The sequence below is a fragment of the Haliotis rubra genome, unplaced genomic scaffold, assembly GCF_003918875.1.
Source record: "Haliotis rubra isolate DU_JTF1 unplaced genomic scaffold, ASM391887v1 Scf547, whole genome shotgun sequence".
Lineage (NCBI taxonomy): Eukaryota > Metazoa > Mollusca > Gastropoda > Lepetellida > Haliotidae > Haliotis > Haliotis rubra.
Genome location: NW_025767243.1, coordinates 121,283 through 142,458, shown reverse-complemented (window position 1 = coordinate 142,458; position 21,176 = coordinate 121,283). Strand labels below are relative to the sequence as shown.

The window sequence follows — 21,176 nt, the reverse complement described above, 5'->3', positions numbered from 1 at the left end:
CTGACTGACATGGCTGATTGTGTGACATGTCCTGATGTATCCTTGGACCAGGTGATGGGGCTCACTGACATGACTGATTGTGTGACATGTCCTGATATATCTTTGGATCAGGTGATCGGGCTCACTGACATGGCTGATTGTGTGACATGTCCTGATATATCCTTGGACCAGGTGATCGGGCTCACTGACATGGCTGATTGTGTGACATGTCCTGATATATCCTTGGATCAGGTGATGGGGCTCACTGACATGGCTGATTGTGTGACATGTCCTGATATATCCTTGGATTAGGTGATGGGCTCGGGCTCACTGACATGGCTGATTGTGTGACATGTCCTGATATATCCTTGGATCAGGTGATGGGGCTCACTGACATGGCTGATTGTGTGACATGTCCTGATATATCCTTGGATCAGGTGATCGGGCTCACTGACATGGCTGATTGTGTGACATGTCCTGATGTATCCTTGGACCAGGTGATGGGGCTCACTGACATGGCTGATTGTGTGACATGTCCTGATATATCCTTGATCAGGTGATCGGCTCACTGACATGGCTGATTGTGTGACATGTCCTGATATATCCTTGGATCAGGTGATCGGGCTCTCTGACATGGCTGATTGTGTGACATGTCCTGATATATCCTTGGATCAGGTGATTGGGCTGACTGACATGGCTGATTGTGTGACATGTCCTGATGTATCCTTGTATCAGGTGATGGGGCTCACTGACATGGCTGATTGTGTGACATGTCCTGATATATCCTTGGACCAGGTGATGGGGCTCACTGACATGGCTGATTGTGTGACATGTCCTGATATATCCTTGGACCAGGTGATCGGGCTGACTGACATGGCTGATTGTGTGACATGTCCTGATATATCCTTGGATCAGGTGATCGGGCTCACTGACATGGCTGATTGTGTGACATGTCCTGATATATCTTTGGATCAGGTGATCGGGCTCACTGACATGGCTGATTGTGTGACATGTCCTGATATATCCTTGGATCAGGTGATCGGGCTCACTGACATGGCTGATTGTGTGACATGTCCTGATATATCCTTGGACCAGGTGATGGGGCTCACTGACATGGCTGATTGTGTGACATGTCCTGATATATCCTTGGATCAGGTGATCGGGCTCACTGACATGGCTGATTGTGTGACATGTCCTGATATATCTTTGGATCAGGTGATGGGGCTCACTGACATGGCTGATTGTGTGACTTGTCCTGATATATCCTTGGATCAGGTGATTGGGCTCACTGACATGGCTGATTGTGTGACATGTCCTGATGTATCCTTGGATCAGGTGATGGGGCTCACTGACATGGCTGATTGTGTGACATGTCCTGATTGTGTGACATGTCCTGATGTATCATTGGATCAGGTGATCGGGCTCACTGACATGGCTGATTGTGTGACATGTCCTGATGTATCATTGGATCAGGTGATGGGGCTCACTGACATGGCTGATTGTGTGACATGTCCTGATATATCCTTGGATCAGGTGATTGGGCTGACTGACATGGCTGATTGTGTGACATGTCCTGATGTATCCTTGGATCAGGTGATGGGGCTCACTGACATGGCTGATTGTGTGACATGTCCTGATGTATCATTGGATCAGGTGATCGGGCTCACTGACATGGCTGAGTGTGTGACATGTCCTGATATATCTTTGGATCAGGTGATGGGGCTGACTGACATGGCTGATTGTGTGACTTGTCCTGATATATCCTTGGATCAGGTGATGGGGCTGACTGACATAGCTGATTGTGTGACATGTCCTGATATATCCTTGGATCAGGTGATGGGGCTCACTGACATGGCTGATTGTGTGACATGTCCTGATATATCCTTGGATCAGGTGATGGGGCTCACTGACATGGCTGATTGTGTGACATGTCCTGATATATCCTTGCCATGACTGATGCAGAGTGCAGCTTTAAACTAACAATGTACAAGTGATTATTTAGTACTTGTTTAGGACCCCATGAAATTTTAAATAGCCTTGTACAGTTTGTTATGGTTCTCTATTACAGAGTTAAACTATTGTCTAAAACTGTTCAAGACAGTAAGAAAGGGACCTAGTTTTGCTCTTTACTGTAGTAGATGTGGCAATGCCACCAGGCTGTGCTCTAGAAGGAGCAAGGAATGTGCTCATTTAAAACATTTATGTCCATCCTGAATGTAAGAATGTCTTCATGATCATAGTTGTCTTTTCCAAAGTAAAAGTCTGTTGTGTGCATGATTAATGAGATCATTGAGAATCAATGTATTGCCCTCAAGTCTTGTGTCAAGGTATTCGGTATAGCAGTTTGGGAAACTTCTTTGTCTATTGGGAGGCATGAAAGTAATTTAGACTGTGAGTGAATGAGGTGTCTCCTGCCCTTAGCACTATTTATTAAAATGAGGTCTGGAGGAATGTTTTACTGCTTTACGGGAAATCAAATAATCTCTCGCCATACCTTTGGGAATCTAAGAAGTAATGGTAAACATTTTAAGCAGAAAAACTTCAACATTTACAATTATTTAGAATAAATATCCTCTCAACATGCTCAACTCTTGAACTGTTTTGAATATAAGATTACATTAAATTATACCATCACCCAAATTGCTTTTTGAGGGTTTAAAACAAGAACAAATTTTAATCAAAATAAATTGAATAATTAATGAAATTACAAGGCATATGACAGAGTGAGAAAGACTTATTTGTTTTTTGAATAAATGAATTTAGCATTGCTGAGCAACTATTTTAAGTCACCTATAAGATTTTAGAATATAAATCAGTACAATCAAGAAACAAGTAAAAACCTTAGAGAAAAATAGGAAACCTTCCCAGAAAGTGAACGCGTTATTTTTCAACTCCATACTAAATATATTTTTTCTCTAAGAATAATGTATAAAACCCAGTCTCTAAGTGTTTTTTCTATAACAAGAAATAACTGTACCAGAGTCCATAACTTTCATTGAACAATGTTTCTTTCAAAATATACAAACCAGTTCAGTGGAAAATTATCAGGGCAAGTGATAGATAGATAGATACACTATATTTTATTATTTTGCAGTTACATTTGCAAACAAATTTCTTTCAGAAGTACATCAGTTAGATATATGAATTTATATATATCGAAGAAGTTCCTGTTGTGGGGCCATGTACATGAATTTAGCTTTTCAATAAGCCCCTGTACAACTGACCGTCCCCTTCAGTAAGACAACTTTCCATGCAACTTCGTCAAGCATTTTTGTCATGCATTTTCTAGTGGCTGTTTATCATGGTTTTTTAAAAAATAATATGGAAAAGGATAGTCAGAAAGAATTGATGTCACAGCGTGCTTAATGACATACTTATTTATTAAAATGATCATTAAAATGGGTTGAGGGATTTTCTTATATTACTAATCTCATATTGATGTGGATCTGCGAATGAATCAATATTGGTGCTGCCAACTGACTTGCATTTCTGGCTAATTGTAAGTAGTTCTGTGTGTTAATGCATAATTTATGTATTATATAGATATATATGTCAATAACTGAGAGAAATATAGTGGGTGGTGTCTAAATGGTTTAGGGTTTTGCTTCCAGACTTGATTATTTATAGGTGGAATGAAATGAATGAATGAATGAATGAATGAATGAATGAATGAATGAATGCACTTGAAGCCAAAGTCCAGGCTGATTCTGTTTTGCGAGTAAGATTGGCAGGGCTCCCTAAAAATACTGATAATCGGAAATATTGTTTATGGGAATCATTATTAATGATTATCTATGAAAACATGGGAAATCGATGATATTGAAAATTAACTATCGTGAAGAAATAATTTTAAAATTTCCTCAGAAAATGCACAAAGTATTTCATTCATAGGCTGATCCTAAAGTATGTTCAGGACGGTGTATTGCTGGTAATCCAAGCGTTAATATGTCACCACTCACCACCGATGTGAAACATGTTGATTTCTTTCATATTTCATGCTCAAAGTTACTTTTTTGATATTTATCGATAATCAATCGATATTCATTTAATGATGATCTGTCTCTATGATCTATATCGATAACCAACCCTAAAGATTAATGTGTCTGAGTGGGGTATTCATGCTTCACTGCGGCATGGTATCTCAGTGGGCTAGCACTATAAAACCAGCTTCAGTCTGGGCAAGCAGCTGCACATACCCATACACACGCATGCACGTCGTCATATGAGCTAATATTCTCAAGCACGACGTTAAACCCAATTTCACCTCACCTCACCTCACCTCACCCTAAAGATTGGTTACTGATTGTCAGATTTGGACAAGTCTGAAATGTTTTGATCTTCAGCAACCCATTCTTCTCGTGAGAGGTTACCAACGGGATCGGGTTACTTGGTTGACCGACATATCCCAATTGTGTAGATTGATGCTCATGCTGTTGATCACTGGATTGTCTGGTCAACAACAAACAAACTGAAATGTCTTGGCCACACAGTGCCACTAGGGGTTCAGTGTATGCATACACATCCCTATCTCCAGTCTTCCATTGGCACATTTTTCTAATTCTGAAAGTCTACATAGTAGTGACTGGTAGTAATAGGCTGGACTACAGGGGCATTTCTTTATTATATGTTTAGGGTGTCATTGTACAAAATAACCTTAGTCCTACGATTATTGTAAGTCTGTGTCGAAGTACAGGAGTTACTATCACCTCAGCTCTACGATCCCTTTGTACAAGGGTGGGGCAGTGGGGTAGCCTAGTGGTTAAAATGTTCGCTAGTCGCCGAAGACTCGGATTCAATTCCCCACATGAACACAATGTGTGAAGCCCATTTCTGGTGTCCACTGCTGTGATATTGCTTGAATATTGCTAAAAGCAGCGTAAAAACATACTCACACTCACTCACTCACCTTTGTGCAAAGAAACCCTGTTGTATAGATAGCTTTTACATGTACTGACCATGCCTGATATTGGGGATTTATTGGAATCGCTGGTCTTATCATGCTACGTCACATGAATTATCTCACATTTTTGGCATTGATCTCATATATCTACAGAACCAAAGATTTTTGTATATTTTAGGTGATATTTTATGAAATTGTGCGCCCTGTCTTCTCCGCTAAGAAAAATGTTGCCCTCAATATTCATGATCCCTAACATTTTTTGTTTAGTATACTTTATTTAATTTATATGGGTTGGTTATTCTTATGACTGCCTTTGAGTTTTGTTGTGTAATGGACTAATAGTTGACTCGTGCAGTAATTACAGAACAGGGAATACAGAGTAATTATTATACTAAGGAATACAAAGAGAATAATTATGCCTACATACAGAGTAATTACATATATATAAAGAAAATGCAGAGAAGAATTATATACATAAATGTTGTTAATCTGTTCTACTTCATTCTGTACCAGATAATTTCATTGTACCCAAGCTGTACAGATGACGGAACTCTCTACTTTACTTGATGAATTACTCCATATGTGTAGTTTTAAACAACATCCATGCATCATAGGAATTTATTCATCAATACTTATTGTATTGAGTAAGATGTACAAGGGCACAGGTAACCCATTCATCTGAGACGCTTCAATTCGCTGTTCAGAGTTGCATCCCATGATGGGTGTGCCACTGCCCTGTTCAACAGAGTGGTAACAGAGTGATTGCAGAACTAGGTGGCCAGAGCTTCCTTACTTTAACGTGGCCACGATCATCGAAGTGCTTCAATCCACTGTCCAGGTTTGCATCCCATGATGGGTGTGCCACTGCCCTGTTCAACAGAGTGGTAACACAGTGATTGCAGAACTAGGTGGCCAGAGCTTCCTTACTTTAATACGGGCTTACGATCATCGTAGTGCTTCAATCCACTGTCCAGGTTTGCATCCCATGATGGGTGTGCCACTGCCCTGTTCAACAGAGTAGTAACACAGTGATTGCAGAACTAGGTGGCCAGAGCTTCCTTACTTTTTCATGGGTTAGGATCATCGTAGTGCTTCAATCCACTGTCCAGGTTTGCATCCCATGATGGGTGTGCCACTGCCCTGTTCAACAGAGTAGTAACAGAGTGATTGCAGAACTAGGTGGCCAGAGCTTCCTTACTTTTTCATGGGTTAGGATCATCGTAGTGCTTCAATCCACTGTCCAGGTTTGCATCCCATGATGGGTGTGCCACTGCCCTGTTCAACAGAGTGATAACACAGTGATCGCAGCGCTAAGATGGCCAGAGCTTCCTTACTTTAATACGGGCTTATGATAATCATAGTACTTCAATCCAATGTGTAGAGTTAAATCCACGATGGGTGCGCCACTGCCCTGTTCAACAGAGTGATTACACAGTGATCGCAGCGCTAAGATGGCCTGAGCTTCCTTTACTTTAATACCGGGCTTACGATCATCGTGGTGCTTCAATCCACTGTCCAGGTTTGCATCCCATGATGGCTGCCACTGCCCTGTTCAGCAGAGTGATAACATTGTGATCGCGAGCGCTAAGATGGCCAGAGCTTCCTTACTTTAATACGGGCTTACGATCATCGTAGTGCTTCAATCCACTGTCCAGGTTTGCATCCCATGATGGGTGTGCCACTGCCCTGTTCAACAGAGTGATAACACAGTGATCGCAGCGCTAAGATGGCCAGAGCTTCCTTACTTTAATACGGGCTTACGATCATCGTAGTGCTTCAATCCACTGTCCAGGTTTGCATCCCATGATGGGTGCGCCACTGCCCTGTTCAACAGAGTGATAACACAGTGATCGCAGCGCTAAGATGGCCAGAGCTTCCTTAACTTTAATACGGGCTTACATTTATCATCGAGTGCTCTTCAATCCACTCTCCAGGTTTGCATCCCATGATGGGTGTGCCACTGCCCTGTTCAACAGAGTGATAACACAGTGATCGCAGCGCAGCAAGATGGCCTGGAGCTTCCTTACTTTAATACGGCTGGCATAATCATGGTACAACAATCCAATGGAGAGTTGAATCTACGCTATGGCGCGGAATTCTGCCCTGTTCAACAGAGTGATTACACAGTGATCGCGAGCTTAAGATGGCCTGGAGCTTCCTTACTTTAATACGGAAGACGATCATCGTTAGTGCTTCAATCCACTGTCCAGGTTTGCATCCCATGATGGGTGTACACATGCCCTGTTCAACAACAGAGTGATAACACAGTGATCGCAGAGCTAAAGATGGCCAGAGCCTTTACTTTTAATACGGGCTTATGATAATCATAGTACTTCAATCCAATGTGTAGAGTTGAATCCACCGATGGGTGCGCCACTGCCCTGTTCAACAGACGTGATTACACAGTGATCGCAGCGCTAAGATGGCCTGAGCTTCCTTACTTTAATACGGGCTTACGATCATCGTAGTGCTTCAATCCACTGTGTAGAGTTGAATCCCACGATGGGTGTGCCACTGCCCTGTTCAACAGAGTGATAACACAGTGATCGCAGCGCTAAGATGGCCAGAGCTTCCTTACTTTAATACGGGCTTATGATAATCATAGTGCTTCAATCCAATGTGTAGAGTTGAATCCCACGATGGGTGCGCCACTGCCCTGTTCAACAGAGTGATAACGCAGTGATCGCAGTGCTAAGATGGCCAGAGCTTCCTTACTTTAATACGGGCTTATGATCATCGTAGTGCTTCAATCCACTATGTAGAGTTAAATGCCACGATGGGTGTGCCAGTGCCTCTTTCCACAAAGTGATCGTAGCACTGAGGTTGTTGGAACTCCCTTACTTTAATATTGGCTTACGAACGCTAAGATTGCTGTTTGGAATAGGACCAGAAATCTTAGACAGGGTCCAATTGTTAAAAACAACAGGGCTGTGGGGTAGCCTAGTGGTTAAAGCGCTATTCGCGGTTCTTTAATGTTGTGAAGCCCATTTCTGGTGTCCCTGCAAGAGTTCTGGAATATTGCTACTTCCCAACACAGGGCAAGTAAAAAACAACATTGATACATGTTCAGATGATGTAACTGGAATACTGTTTAAATTAGCATTAAAACCTCACTCATTCACTCAGTTGATGTACAGACACTTTAAGGTTTGGGTAAAGAATCTGCAAGAATGTTTTAAGTTCTCTTATCTGACATTTAAAAAAATTGGATGGAAATCTAATGCTTACTGTAATATAATTAGTTTATTGTGGCCTTATTTGAAATGTGAGAGCCATCTGTCTACAAATTATAGCGTAACCCAAACTGTCAGGATTGCTGATTCCTGTTTGTTTATGCGGCTCCATGTTATAAGTGTGTGGTGTATATATAGTAAGTAAACCTTTATATAGAGTGGTAGTTGGTGTTTATCCGACTCCACTAATGTAGTGTGTCTATTTCTGGATGATCCTAAGTGGCTCTGTTGAGTGGGGTGCACAAAGACAGCACTGTCATGGAGGCTATGGTGACAGACTCGTAGTCTTTACACACAATGCAGAATGAAGTGCACAAAGACTGCACTGTCATGACAAAAAAGGGAATGACATTTTTAACATATTGTTAAAACAGTGTAATTAGAAATTATAATAATAATAATTATGTGTTGTGAGTGGCTGTTTGTACTAGTCTATACTAAAGACAGTTATATAGTGGTAGCAATTAGCACAAGGCCACGGTTTAACATTGATCCCTTGTACAGACAGTATACTGAATCCCAGCCAACTACCTATATCACCTTAATGGTAAGTGCATGGCAGGGTAAAAACAAATACCATCTTTTAATGTCTTTAGGTGAGGTGAGGTGAAATTGGGTTTAACGTCGTGCTTGAGAATATTTCTGCTCATATGACGATGTGCATGCTTGTGTATGTGTATGTGTGGCTGCTTGTGCTAGCCCAGACTTGAGCTGGTTTTATAGTGCTAGCCCACTGAGATACCATGCCGCAGTGAAGCATGAATACCCCACTCAGACACATTATACTGACTCCGAGCCGACCAGTCCTTGTTGTACCCATTAATGCCGAGCGCCAGACAGGGACCAACAAGTACCATATTTTAACGTCTTTTGGTATGACACGGTCGGGGATCGAACCCGCGACCTTCCGCTCTTTGGACGGACGCTCTAACCACTACACCACAGAGGCGGTTTGTCTTTAGGTAGACTCAGGAGATCGAACCCGCGACCTTCCGCACTCCGGGCGGACGCTCTAACCACTACACCACAGAGGCGGTTTGTCTTTAGGTAGAGTCAGGAGATCGAACCGTGACCCTCCTCCTGCCCACATTGGTTCTTTGTATTGGTTGTTGTTTAACACCACACTCAGCAATATTTCAGCTATAATGGCGGTGGTCTGTAAATAATCTGGTCTGGACCAAACAATCCAGTGATCATCAGCATGAGCATCAATCTACGCACTTAGGGTTTGATGACATGTTAACCAAGTCAACGAGCCTTACCACTCGATCCCGTTAGTCACTTGTTACGACAAGCATGGGTGTTGAAAACCAATTCTAACCCGGATCTTCACGGGTAGAGCAGAAAGGCAGTCTAGTAAATAGTGATATGAAGAGCAGCCAATTGGGCAGGTTCAGGACACCAAGATCCAGTGATCCTTTGGTTGTCTGTTTCAATCCCAAATCACCAGTGGCATAAATATCCTACTTGGGAATTCCAGGTTAGAACAGGTCCCCAGCAACTCAGTGGATTGGGTTGTCAGACTGTTTGACTTTGTCTTTTTGATGTCGTCATACCCTGATGTGTGCAGGATTCATTCAGATTGATACTGGGGTGGGGTGGGGGATAGACTAGTGGTTAAGGCGTTCGCCCGTCACGCCAAATATCCGGGTTCGATTCCCCACATGGGCACATTGTGTGAAGCCCATTTCTGGTGTCCCCAGCTGTGATATTGCTGGAATATTGCTAAAAGTGGCTTAAAACTAAACTCACTCACTCACTCACTCTGATTCATACTGGTTATTTGAGTTTCCCATCATAATTGTGGCAAATAGGAACCTGTCTTAAGGTTATTGAAAATTATGTTTTGAGGCTGGTATTTTTTTCTTCTCGTGATCTACCAGTGACAAACAATTAAATACTTTGACTAAAGTAAAGTAAGGTTGATTATTCATTGTGTATGTAAGTTTATTATAGCATTGCATTTTTATGGATTTTATTATATCCTTGAAAACTAGTGTAAATATCGTGTAAATGTTTAGAGCCCTGTTTGACAAAGTAATCGTAGTGATATGACTATCATGACTCACATACTTTAACATAGACCTATGGCAATCATGGCGGTACAATCACTTTGTCACATGGGCCCCCCGGCTCACAGTGTAGGAAGCTTGTGTGTACCAATGAAGGACTCCGCTCTGATATCTTTCTGTCCAGGCAAGCCTGAAGAATTTACAATCTACCAAGATATAGCTGGAATTTTTCTAACTGCTGTGATAAACAACAATCAAGTATTATAAACATTCACAGAATGCGATCAATCAATACAGTTTAAAAGTTCATGATTGCCCGCACCATCAAATATCAGGGTCTCTTGTCTGTTGGGTTAATAATCTTCATAATGTCTCAACTGTTTCTTGTTGGAAGAAGCTGTTGTGCCTGGCTTAATAAAGAGGTGGATTAGGGTAGAGGCTATTCATGATACTGTTTCCCTGTGCCTGTGGAGATGTAAGATTTTCCTGAAGTCTAGGTATAATAACAGGTATGTCGTGCCCTGACTCACCCTGGTCGCTGACTACATTAAGTTTTATATTACAGTGTGGTGAAGATTGCTATCTAACTAGCTCCCATCTAATCTGGAATCTTAATATAAATTCCTCGAGTGCGATTTGAATGAATATACATTGCTTGATGGCGACCTGGCTGCTTGTGGTGGAGAAATTAGAATCAGTTATGGGTTGTGTCGTCCTGTCTATCTAATAGAGGCTTATTTGTCTGAGTGAAGTGCTCGTAGATTATCCACCAATCAATAAGCTCATGTGGTGGATTCCAGTACAACATACTGTGTTGCTGTAAGGAACAATCAGACCTTTTGTCGGAGATGTATTTGTGGGTTGAGTAATCAAAAGGAATGCTTTTCGAGCTGATTGATTTTTGGTACTGAAAACAAATATGTTGAGGTAATAAGAAGTATCCTTGTGTTGTATAAGATTGCCAGAAGCTGTGTTAATGATCCTTGAAGATAATAGAAAAAATAACCTACATTTTTTCAGAATGCACATAGTCTTTACTCATATACCTGGCCCCTTTATGTTTTAACGAGGTAGGTATGAGTACAATATATAACAAGTTTTATGGATAACAACTTCTTTATTTTTCAGGAAGATTCTTGTCCCGTTGTCAAGCAAGAGTCACTCTTTGCTTCGACAACGGTACAGCGAATCTGTATCGAAACGTCAAAGACTCACTCTAAAATACCACAGAACTTCTAAAATGCCACTCAAACAAGTTAGGTGAATATTTGCTTACCACAGAAAATGAGAACTGAATATTTAACTTAATTAGTGAAGTTGTTTTATTATTTCCACAGTTTAGAACCGATATGATCGTCTGAAACAAACCGTGCATAAATTCCTTCTCCTGCCCTGGAGAACGCCTGAGTTGCCTGAGTGTGAAGATGCACAAACACACACTGGTGCAGGGGTGGAAATAACCCATTGCCCGAAGTCCGAGTCCAGTGTTTTTTTCTGTTGGGCAAGCAAATTTGTATATCATGCTGTACCAGTTGACTTTCCAATGTTAATTATGTTGTTTATTTAAAAATTCAACAAGAAAACGGCCGGTATAGTGGAAAAATTATCAGGGCAAGTGATTTTACATGTGACACTGTACCCGAGTACACTAGCAATTTTAAAGTTATTTCCACCCCTGTGGTGCAGTCATGTCTTGCACCACTATCACTTGGGGTGACTATTGAGGCGGAAACAACTATTGTGATAGCGATAGTCTATTGCAACATACTATTGCGATACTATTGCAATAGTTTTTTCTTCTTGAATTGTCTCATTTGAAGTCATTTCCCAAATGAACGTATAGTTTATTTGAAATAAAAACAAGTTGAAGTAGTTTCAGTCTCTTTTAATTACTGACAAGAAACTTTAAACCCAGATCAGTTAAAACAGAAACTCAATGAAGCTGCAAGTCTTCCGGGCGATAACTCTACATCAAAGTGAACAAATCTGGTACTTCCTGTATTTTGCGCTGTGCATTTATCAGCGGAAGTCAATTACTAAACTATCAATTGTCATACATACTATCGATGCATCGATAGTTTTTTGTTTCTACAATCGATTAATCGCTGGCGGAGACTCAACAATTGCGATCCATCGATAGTACGATGCATCGTTACAGCCCTAACTATCACTACCATATTATACAAGGCAGTTCTTTGGATTATAAAAAACAACTGAAGTCAGTGTACTTGGTGATAGCAGAATTCCTTCAGTGTGATATGGAGGTTGATATGCAGAATAATTATCATGCCTTAATGGTAACTTTCAGAGGAGTATGGCCATTTTAAGTATTTAAACATCAAATGAAGTTGCATCATAAATTGTACCAATCAGTTCAGTGTCTGTGGTCTGTCCAACTAACGGGATCGGGTGGTCAGGCTCGCTGGCTTGGTTGACACACGTCATCGGTTCCCAGTTGCGCAGATTGATGCTCATGCTGTTGATCACTGGATTGTCTGGCCCAGACTCGATTATTTACAGACCACAGCCAAATAGCTGGAATATTGCTGAGTGCGGCGTAAAACTAAACTCACTCATTCACTCACTGTGGTCTGTAGAACAGTAATACCATTGTAAACAAAGGATAAATACACAAACCCAAATTCTTTCCTGGTTTTATGATTTTATCCATGGAAGTTTACCATTTCATGTCAAACATTTATGTATGGGAGATTATTTTCTAGAAAATGGATGACTAAAGAATATGATTTGTTGAGTAATGGACTGTGTTCAATGCAACGAATCGCCACATTCGACTGGTGGGGGTGCACAAGGAACGGCACATTGGAACATTGAAATGTGCTTATCAGTGTTAATCTTTTGATCGTTTGAGGGTTAGTGAACAAATAAATAGCCTCACCTTCACCTCTGCTTCAGTAAATAATAAATCTTAAAAATTCTCAGTAAAATATGAAGTGATGTGTATGTGAATGGCCTTATAAGGATTACTTACAGATTGGTCTGGTGCTCTGATGATCACATCACAATATATAATGTGTGTCTGAATTTGTCACAGCTGAAAGTTATGCTCTCTGTATTTCAGAATTGTTTGAGAAAATACGAGAGAAGATACGCCAGCAGCGCCTTACAGCATCATCTTCAGGTATGTGGCAGCACTGTGTGAAAATAGGTTGTCGTTAGGCAAGTAGTTTCTCCTTCCAAATGTAGTTCTGTTGTAGACTAGAATTGTAGATACAACCTGACAGTGATTAGTGTTGATGGTGGGGTGACACCAAGCCTTGTAAGTTTATGATTCAGATACATCTTATATGTGCATAAAAACTTTGCTGTAGTGCCGTTGTACCCCCATCGTCTTTAATACTCAAACTTTTCAACTTCCTCTATCAAAGCACAAAGCTGTGTGTTCAGGATAGAAGTCACCCTGCTGCCCCCTGCCCTGTGTTATCTCCCTTGGTGACTCCAAGACCCCTTTATTACACACAAACCTTTCAACTTCCTCTATCAAAGCACAAAGCTGTGTGTTCAGGATAGAAGTCACCATGCTGCCCCCTGCCCTGTGTTATCTCCCTTGGTGACTCCAAGGCCCCTTTATTACACACAAACCTTTCAACTTCCTCTATCAAAGCACAAAGCTGTGTGTTCAGGATAGAAGTCACCATGCTGCCCCTGCCCTGTGTTATCTCCCTTGGTGACTCCAAGGCCCTTTATTACACACAAACCTTTCAACTTCCTCTATCAAAGCACAAAGCTTGTGTTCAGGGAAATGCTGCCCCTGCCCTGTGTTATCTTTGGCTGATCAAGGCCCCATGCTTGGGTAGGAATGTTGAGGGAAGCGATTGTTTTTATCACGACTTGAGTAGGGTTGACAAGCAGGATCACAGTCATGGGAATCGATGGCAGTTTTATCTACTTAGTGTTCAAGAGCTCCACAAAAATGTAGCTTCTAATTCTATGTGTAAGAACTGTCTTTTGTTCAGTTGACTCCCTTGACGGGAAGACTGTTAAACAGAGATGTTGACACTAGTTAAGTGAGAGTCAGTTGAAGAACACATGTCAGAAGAACATCAAGTAAGGAGAGTTTAAAGACATCCCTAAAGTCTTCATTTACTAATGCATCTGATATGAGCTACTCGTGAAAAAAGAAGACAGAATTTAAACACAGTTTGGTGATCTGGTGTCAGAAAGGGCCTGAAACTTGTTACAAGGGCTGACAATGATAAGAAAGGAGTAGTCTGTGATTTAAGCCACTTGTCTGAAGCCTGAGTCAGGTAAACCTTCTGTTTGGTCTATTAAGTTCAGAAATATCAGTTCATACTGAAATTGATCTAAGATGATATTCAGACCACAAGTTTGGATTCCTCGACTCAAGCATGTTTGCTTGAGGCTGTAGTCTGGCTGGCCCTGTGATTTTGTGCCATTGTATTCTGATTGTGTGGATTGCTGCTGTGAATGCTGTTAATCTCTGCCTCGTCACAAATTATTTGTTTACATGCTGCTGTGGTATTGGAATGTTACTTACTGACACATACTGAGATGGGGAGATCAGGTAGCCTAGTGGTTAAAGTATTCGCTTGTCACGCCGAAAACCCTGGTTCGATTCCCAACATGGGTACAATGTGTGAAGACCATTTCTGGTGTCCCCCGCCATGATATTGCTGAAAAAAAGCTGCAAAAACTAAAATTCACTCACACGGTGATCAACATGTTTATACAGACAATATGGAGGGGACACAGGAGACCAAGTAAAGCACTGTAATTGTTGTACAGAGTTGTATCCCTTTGGCATGCCAGGAACTCCTAGGTTTGCCCTGATCATGTTACTTGGTTTGTCAGCACCATACCCATGCTGACATCTTTCACCAAAGTTGTAAATGTCAAAGACATGCATTACTTTGGGCTTCCCTGCCGTATCAGCAGTGTATGAAATTAGCCCAAACCCCCGACCAGACATCAGGGTTGGTGGGGTGGTGGGGTAGCCTAGTGGTTAAAGCATCCTCCCATCATGCCGAAGACCCGGGTTCGATTCCCGATATGGGTACAATGTGTGAAGCCCATTTCTGGTGTCCCCTGCCGTGATATTGCTGGAATATTGCTTGAAGCGGCGTAAAACTAAACTCACTCACTCACTCGTCAGGGCTGGTAGCTTCAAAATGTCCAGACCAGACACCAACATATGGTGAATTTATTCAGATGATTGGAATATCTAAAAAAAATTGACCAGACCATCGGGCTGGCTAGCTGTAAATTTAGACCGTCCGTCAGAAATCTAGCCCGTCTCGGGCGGTCGGACAGGCCTTATTTCATATTCTGATATCTGATATTCTGATATAAGTTGTGATACAACTGAATTATTGTTCAAAGAGGCAAATTTACATTATCAGTCAGTTTACTCATAGCCAGTTGGTAATCCTGACACATTTTTGTTTGTTCAGATACCAGTCAAGACAGCATAGTTGCAGCATCTGGAGGATCGTCCGAGACATCAGACAACCCTCAACATGTCCTCCACGGCATCAGCGATGCTGTCCACACCACTGCTGTAGGAGACGGCGTGGGAGACATATGGGTACAATGTGTGAAGCCCATTTCTGGTGTCCCCTGCTGTGATATTGCTGGAATATTGCTAGAAGCGGCGTAAAACTAACTCACTCACTCACTCACTCATCAGGGCTGGTAACTTCAAAATGTCCAGACCAGACACCAGGATATGGTGAATTTATTCAGATGTATGGAATATCTAAAAAAATTGACCAGACCATCGGGCTGGCTAGCTGTAAATTTAGCCCGTCCGTAATCTCGCTCGGGCGGTTGGACGAGCCTTATTTCATATTCTGATATCAGGCTTATAGGTTGTGATACAACTGAATTATTGTTCAAAGAGGCAAATTTACATCATCATTCAGTTTACTCATAGCCAGTTGGTAATCCTGACCAATTTGTTTGTTCAGATACCAGTCAAGACAGCATAGTTGCAGCATCTGGAGGATCGTCCGAGACAGCAGACAACCCTCAACATGTCCTCCACGGCATCGGATGCTGTCCACACCACTGCTGTAGGAGACGGCGTGGGAGACAGACAGCCCAGAGTACGCAAGGTGGCAGCAGGACCACCACTTCCTGTATATAAAGGTGAGTTCGGTGATACCTGTGAGGAATACATGCATGTTTTCAGACTAGGAGGATGAACATGAAAAGTTATTGTATAAACTAATACTGGTTTTGAATGAATGAGTTAGAACATAACCTTGGTGGTGAGAGTCCCTGTAGACTTAAAAGCTGCAAATTGTTTTGGACAGATCATTGTTATATGATACATTGAGTGTTTAGACTGCACAGTAACACACTCATAAATTGGCAAGAAAGGATATTTTGCTAAGCAGTCCATATTTCTATGGGTTTTATCATTAGTGAAACAAATTGAAATAAATTAAGATATATTTCAAGTATGCCTCTGCTATTTGCGCCTTAGTACATAAAGCGGTGCTTGTCGCACCTAAGACCTGAGTTCAAGTCCCCATATTTGTACAATGTGTGAAGCCCATTTCTGGTGTCTCCTGCCATGATATTGCTGGAATAATGCTTAAAAGCTTTCACACATTCATGATTCTGCATTGCTGGTGGCAGCTAAGCTTCTTGACTACAAGATTGACCCAGCAAGAAGGGGAAAGCTAACATATGGCTCTCATTTGGTCTTCAATGAAAGATAGTTGTCTTGAGGAAGAAAATAGCAGTGTGTTCATGACACTGTATCACTATCTGGACCAAGGTATAACTGTATCTTACAATACAAGAGTCCAGGCAATTCACTGCCATATTGTGTGGCCCCATTGGGCGACATGGAACCTTTGTACATGAGTGAGTGAGTTTTGGTTTTACGCCGCTTTTAGCAATATTCCAGCAATATCACGTGCGGGGACACCAGAAATGGGCTGAACACATTGTACCCATGTGGGGAATCGAACCCGGGTCTCGGCGTGACGAGCAAACGCCTACGCCTTAACCACTAGGCTACCCCACCTTTTGTACATGAACAGATCTAGTATATGAGATGGTAGCGTCTGCTTCAGTGAACAAAAACAAAGATGACTGAGTGTATCTACACACAGATAAGAAGCTACATCTTCACCTCACTGATGAATTGTGACTGTGTTTATTGTGGCTGTTCTCATCTATTAAGTATTAGTCAAACACTGTTGTGAGCTGGATGGGCACACCATATTTACTCCCTTGTCATGGAGTTATCTTATTTTCATTATCAACCCCCTCAGCAGACAACTTATGACATCTTCAAAATGCAAACAGTATGTGTACCTTGTGTGGTTCGAATATGGTGAATAGTGGTAATAAAATAGTTCCCCTTAGAGGCGGTTTGAAGTGGGGCGAGGTTTGAAGTGTGAAGATATGAAATTGTTGTAAATCTGTTTGTAGTCAGCTTGTCAGAGGGCTACCTGTTAACCTCGTAAACTGAAGGTGTGAGTGTTAACAAGGCACGCTGATCCAATACTGGCTCCTGTAGGCCATCTTGGTCCCTGAGTGTCACGATCGCTGTCAGTTCCACATACCCCGAGTCCGATGTTGACAGGCGGATGTAGTTGTAGTGGCTGTAAATAGTTCCACATTCCAAGAGGTCATGACTTACGACAATATCAGAATGTCCGACTGATAAACTGGTGGAATATTAAGTCCTTGAATGACATTTAGGAGTGATACACATGAGGGGAAAAAATATTGATGTCAAATTCTGTAATATGGGGAACACAAAGTTCCTGATTAAGGAGTTGGAACATACAATGAAACGTCACATGCCTCATATTACACAATTTGACATCCATAAATTTCCCCTTAGGGGAATATGTTCCAATGTCTCATTTCACTGAAGTGGAATTGCTGTCTCATTGTCAATAGTGAAGTGGAAAGGTCTTCTGAATGGTTGAAAAGTTGTCATTTGTGTGGGCTGTGGGCTTACAAGTGTACGCTGAACATGTTAATTATGTTGGAATGTACACAATGATGAATATATTATGTTTTGCTGTTTTCTTCAATGCTTCTTTAAACAATATTTCGTTCTTATCATTTCTGTCTGCTTGATGCTGAAAGAAAGCTAGGAGTGATGCAGTTCATAGACAGTTCCCACTTTGCTGAAACGTCTGCGTTTGGATGATGAAAAAACCCCACAAGAAACGTTATCAATGCAATTTGCAGCTAAAGATCACAGGGTTCTGGCTTCTTGAGGGATGCATTATCAGGCCTTAGATTGCCAATTTCACTCTGTTAACTGGAGACATATTTTGGGACAAAATATATAATCAAAGCTCTTAGAACTGGTGATAACTGCTGCTTGATACTGAGAACTGGTGATAACTGGTTCATGGCACCAACTTGATACAAAATGAACGAGGAGAGTTCTGATGGATAATCAACTTCATTAATATAATATGAGTGACGCTTCGTCTGGAATTTCTATGTCCATTCTACTAACACCATTATCAAGCAAATGATGTCATACCAAAAAGGGTTAATTCTAAATGCCACTCAAACAAGTCACTTGATACTGGTTTTCTTAACTCAATGGTATCTTGTGCCATAATGGTCAGTCAAGTGTTTTGAATGACATGACATGACATAGTCTGGATTTTCTGTGTCCATTCTGTTCTGTGCTAAATGCATCTATTTTACTCTTTCAACTGATAGTTTCAGAAACTACTGCAAGGCACCTACAGTCAGCAGATCCATAAGATGTGATTTCAACTCTGTTAAGCTGGACTGTGATTTATTCTGTTGTTGTATTGGGCAGGTTTCGCGGAGGTTCACACCGACCCCCGGTTTCAAATGGTGGTGAGGAGCAAGTCCCCTGTCCCGCGGAAAAAACCCAAAACGACAGTTGGAAAGCTCCAGCGGAAAGTGTCTGCTGATACACACAACGGTAGGTGAAGGTCACAGAGAGGGATTACTCTACCTAAAGTTCATCCTTAAGCATTAGTCAGTATAGTTGGTGGACTGATCTATCTCTCAACTTTCAAGTAAAATCTAATAAAAAATTCTAATATAGTTAGAGAATAACACTTAAGCTATCTCATTAACGTGTTGTTGAGTGAATTTATGAAGACGCCATTTGAAACAAGCTGCAGTGAGTTACTTCCCTTCAAAGACTAAATACTCAATTTGGAGGTTATGTTTTACTTATTCAAAAGAAAATAGAAACTATGCTTGATTATTTTCAATTATGTTTCACTTTGATGAAATGTTGGGTTGGCAGATCCATAAACCAGTAATCACGAGTAAGACATAGTGTTATGTTTTATGTTGAAATTGTTTCTGTACATACTACTATGAAATGAGTGTATTTTGTCTTGCAGATGGCACCAGCTCCAGTGAGAAGCCAAAGAGACTGAGAGTTGTGGCCCCTGAGAAAGAGACTTCTCAGCCTGGTGCTAAAGGTAGGCTAGGAGAAGCGTCATGTCTTATAAGGGACAAAGCAATGCATCATGTGTAATATTTCAGTAAAGATCCAGTTATGACCTGTCGTAAGACTACTGATTGGATTGGGGTGGTTGGATAGCCTAGTATTTTAAGCGTTTGCTTGTCACGCTGAAGATCCGGGTTCGATTCCCCACATGGGTACAATGTGTGAAGCCCATTTCAGGTGTCCCCTGCCGTGATATTGGTGGAATATTGCTAAAAGCGGCGTAAAAAGAAATACTCTCTCACTCACTGGATTTGGTCATGAGTGTTGCTAGCTTTTTTAGATGCATGTCACTGACTGACTGACTGAGTTTTTACACCGCTTTTAGCAATATTCCAGCAACATCACGGCGGGGGACACCGAAAATGGGCTTCACACATTGTACCCATGTGGGGATTCGAACCCGGGTCTATGGCGTTACGAGCCAACGCTTTAACCACTAGGCTACCCCACCGCCCCCGATGCATGTCATGTTATGGTAATTGCATAGATGTATGTTTATAATTATATTATGAATATGTATATGACCAAACATGTGATGAGCCAAAGTAATAGAATGACCATGAATTTGGGGGGAAGTAGTCCCAAAGGCAGTGAAGATTGCACTGAAAATTCGGGCCCCACCCTGACCCCAGATTGACAGTGTTGGTTTGAGATTGTTGTCGCCTTGCAGGTATCATCACAACATCGTCATGGCGGGCGGGGCAGCAGCTCATTCTCCAGACACTTGGACCGGCCAAGACAACCAAGAAGTCTTCCCAGGGCAAGAAGTCAGATAATGTCAACTCAACAGGCAAGTAGTGTTGGGAATTGGTTGAAATCTCACAATTGATGATTGGTTTAATACCAACGACCAATCATCGAAAAAAATTGGTTCGCGTCATTTTTTAGATTTTCCTATTCAGGTTGTAGTTGCAGATAAGTATAAAGAAAAAACATTTGGTTCTCTGTTGTTGTTTTTTGAAACTGCACAAATTACATTTGCAAATTTCACATCCAGTGTAAAATGATTCAGTTCCAGTGTAACATAAGCTTCCCAGATTCTTCAAGAAATATTCAGTCATGACTTTTCAGAAAGTGAAGTGAGTTTTCTTAGAAATAAACACGTTTTCCGGCCCTGACAACGTCCTAGATATGTTCCATCATCAAGTATTTCAAACTCTATTACAGCGGTTCCAAAATCGTTTGTGTTCGATTATGAGAAAATGTGATCGATTGCTTGGTCGTTTGGCCACTGTGACGAATTTTCGATTGTTTCAATTAATCTGAACACCACTACAGGCAAGAAGCCATTTTGCATACATGTTAAAAAAGTTTTTGAAATTACAGGACCGACATATCTCAATAGTTGTAACCGCTAAAGACCCATAAGACATAAAGTCTTCCGTACAGTTATATGCTCCTTCAGTCTTTGACGTCTGCTTCGATAATATTTGAATCCAAGAGACCCTCATTCTTTCACTTTCAACATTGGATTTAAATAGAAGCTCTAAGCTTTCACCCTTAGAATTTGACACTGCTGAACCAGCCATAAGTTGAGCAGATTCACCATCTACAGGGTACAATGAAAGGTCACTGACACTTCTCCC

At 41.4% G+C, this 21,176-nt stretch overlaps 2 protein-coding genes across 2 annotated transcripts in view; both read left to right on the top strand.

The window, feature by feature from the left end:
• The window catches only part of LOC124253615, a 111,251-nt gene extending 95,158 nt beyond the window's left edge, over positions 1–16,093 (top strand). The window contains exons 7-9 of the mRNA XM_046687423.1: positions 13,207–13,266; positions 15,557–15,690; positions 16,073–16,093. Of these exons, the coding sequence (XP_046543379.1) occupies positions 13,207–13,266; positions 15,557–15,690; positions 16,073–16,093 (215 nt within the window). The remainder of the gene's footprint in view (positions 1–13,206; positions 13,267–15,556; positions 15,691–16,072) is intronic.
• LOC124253614 (centrosome-associated protein 350-like) overlaps positions 16,074–21,176 on the top strand; it is a 29,234-nt gene continuing 24,131 nt past the window's right edge. The window contains 4 exon segments of the mRNA XM_046687421.1: positions 16,074–16,253; positions 18,919–19,047; positions 19,481–19,561; positions 20,261–20,380. Coding sequence (XP_046543377.1) covers positions 16,139–16,253; positions 18,919–19,047; positions 19,481–19,561; positions 20,261–20,380 — 445 coding nt within the window. The 5' untranslated portion in view covers positions 16,074–16,138.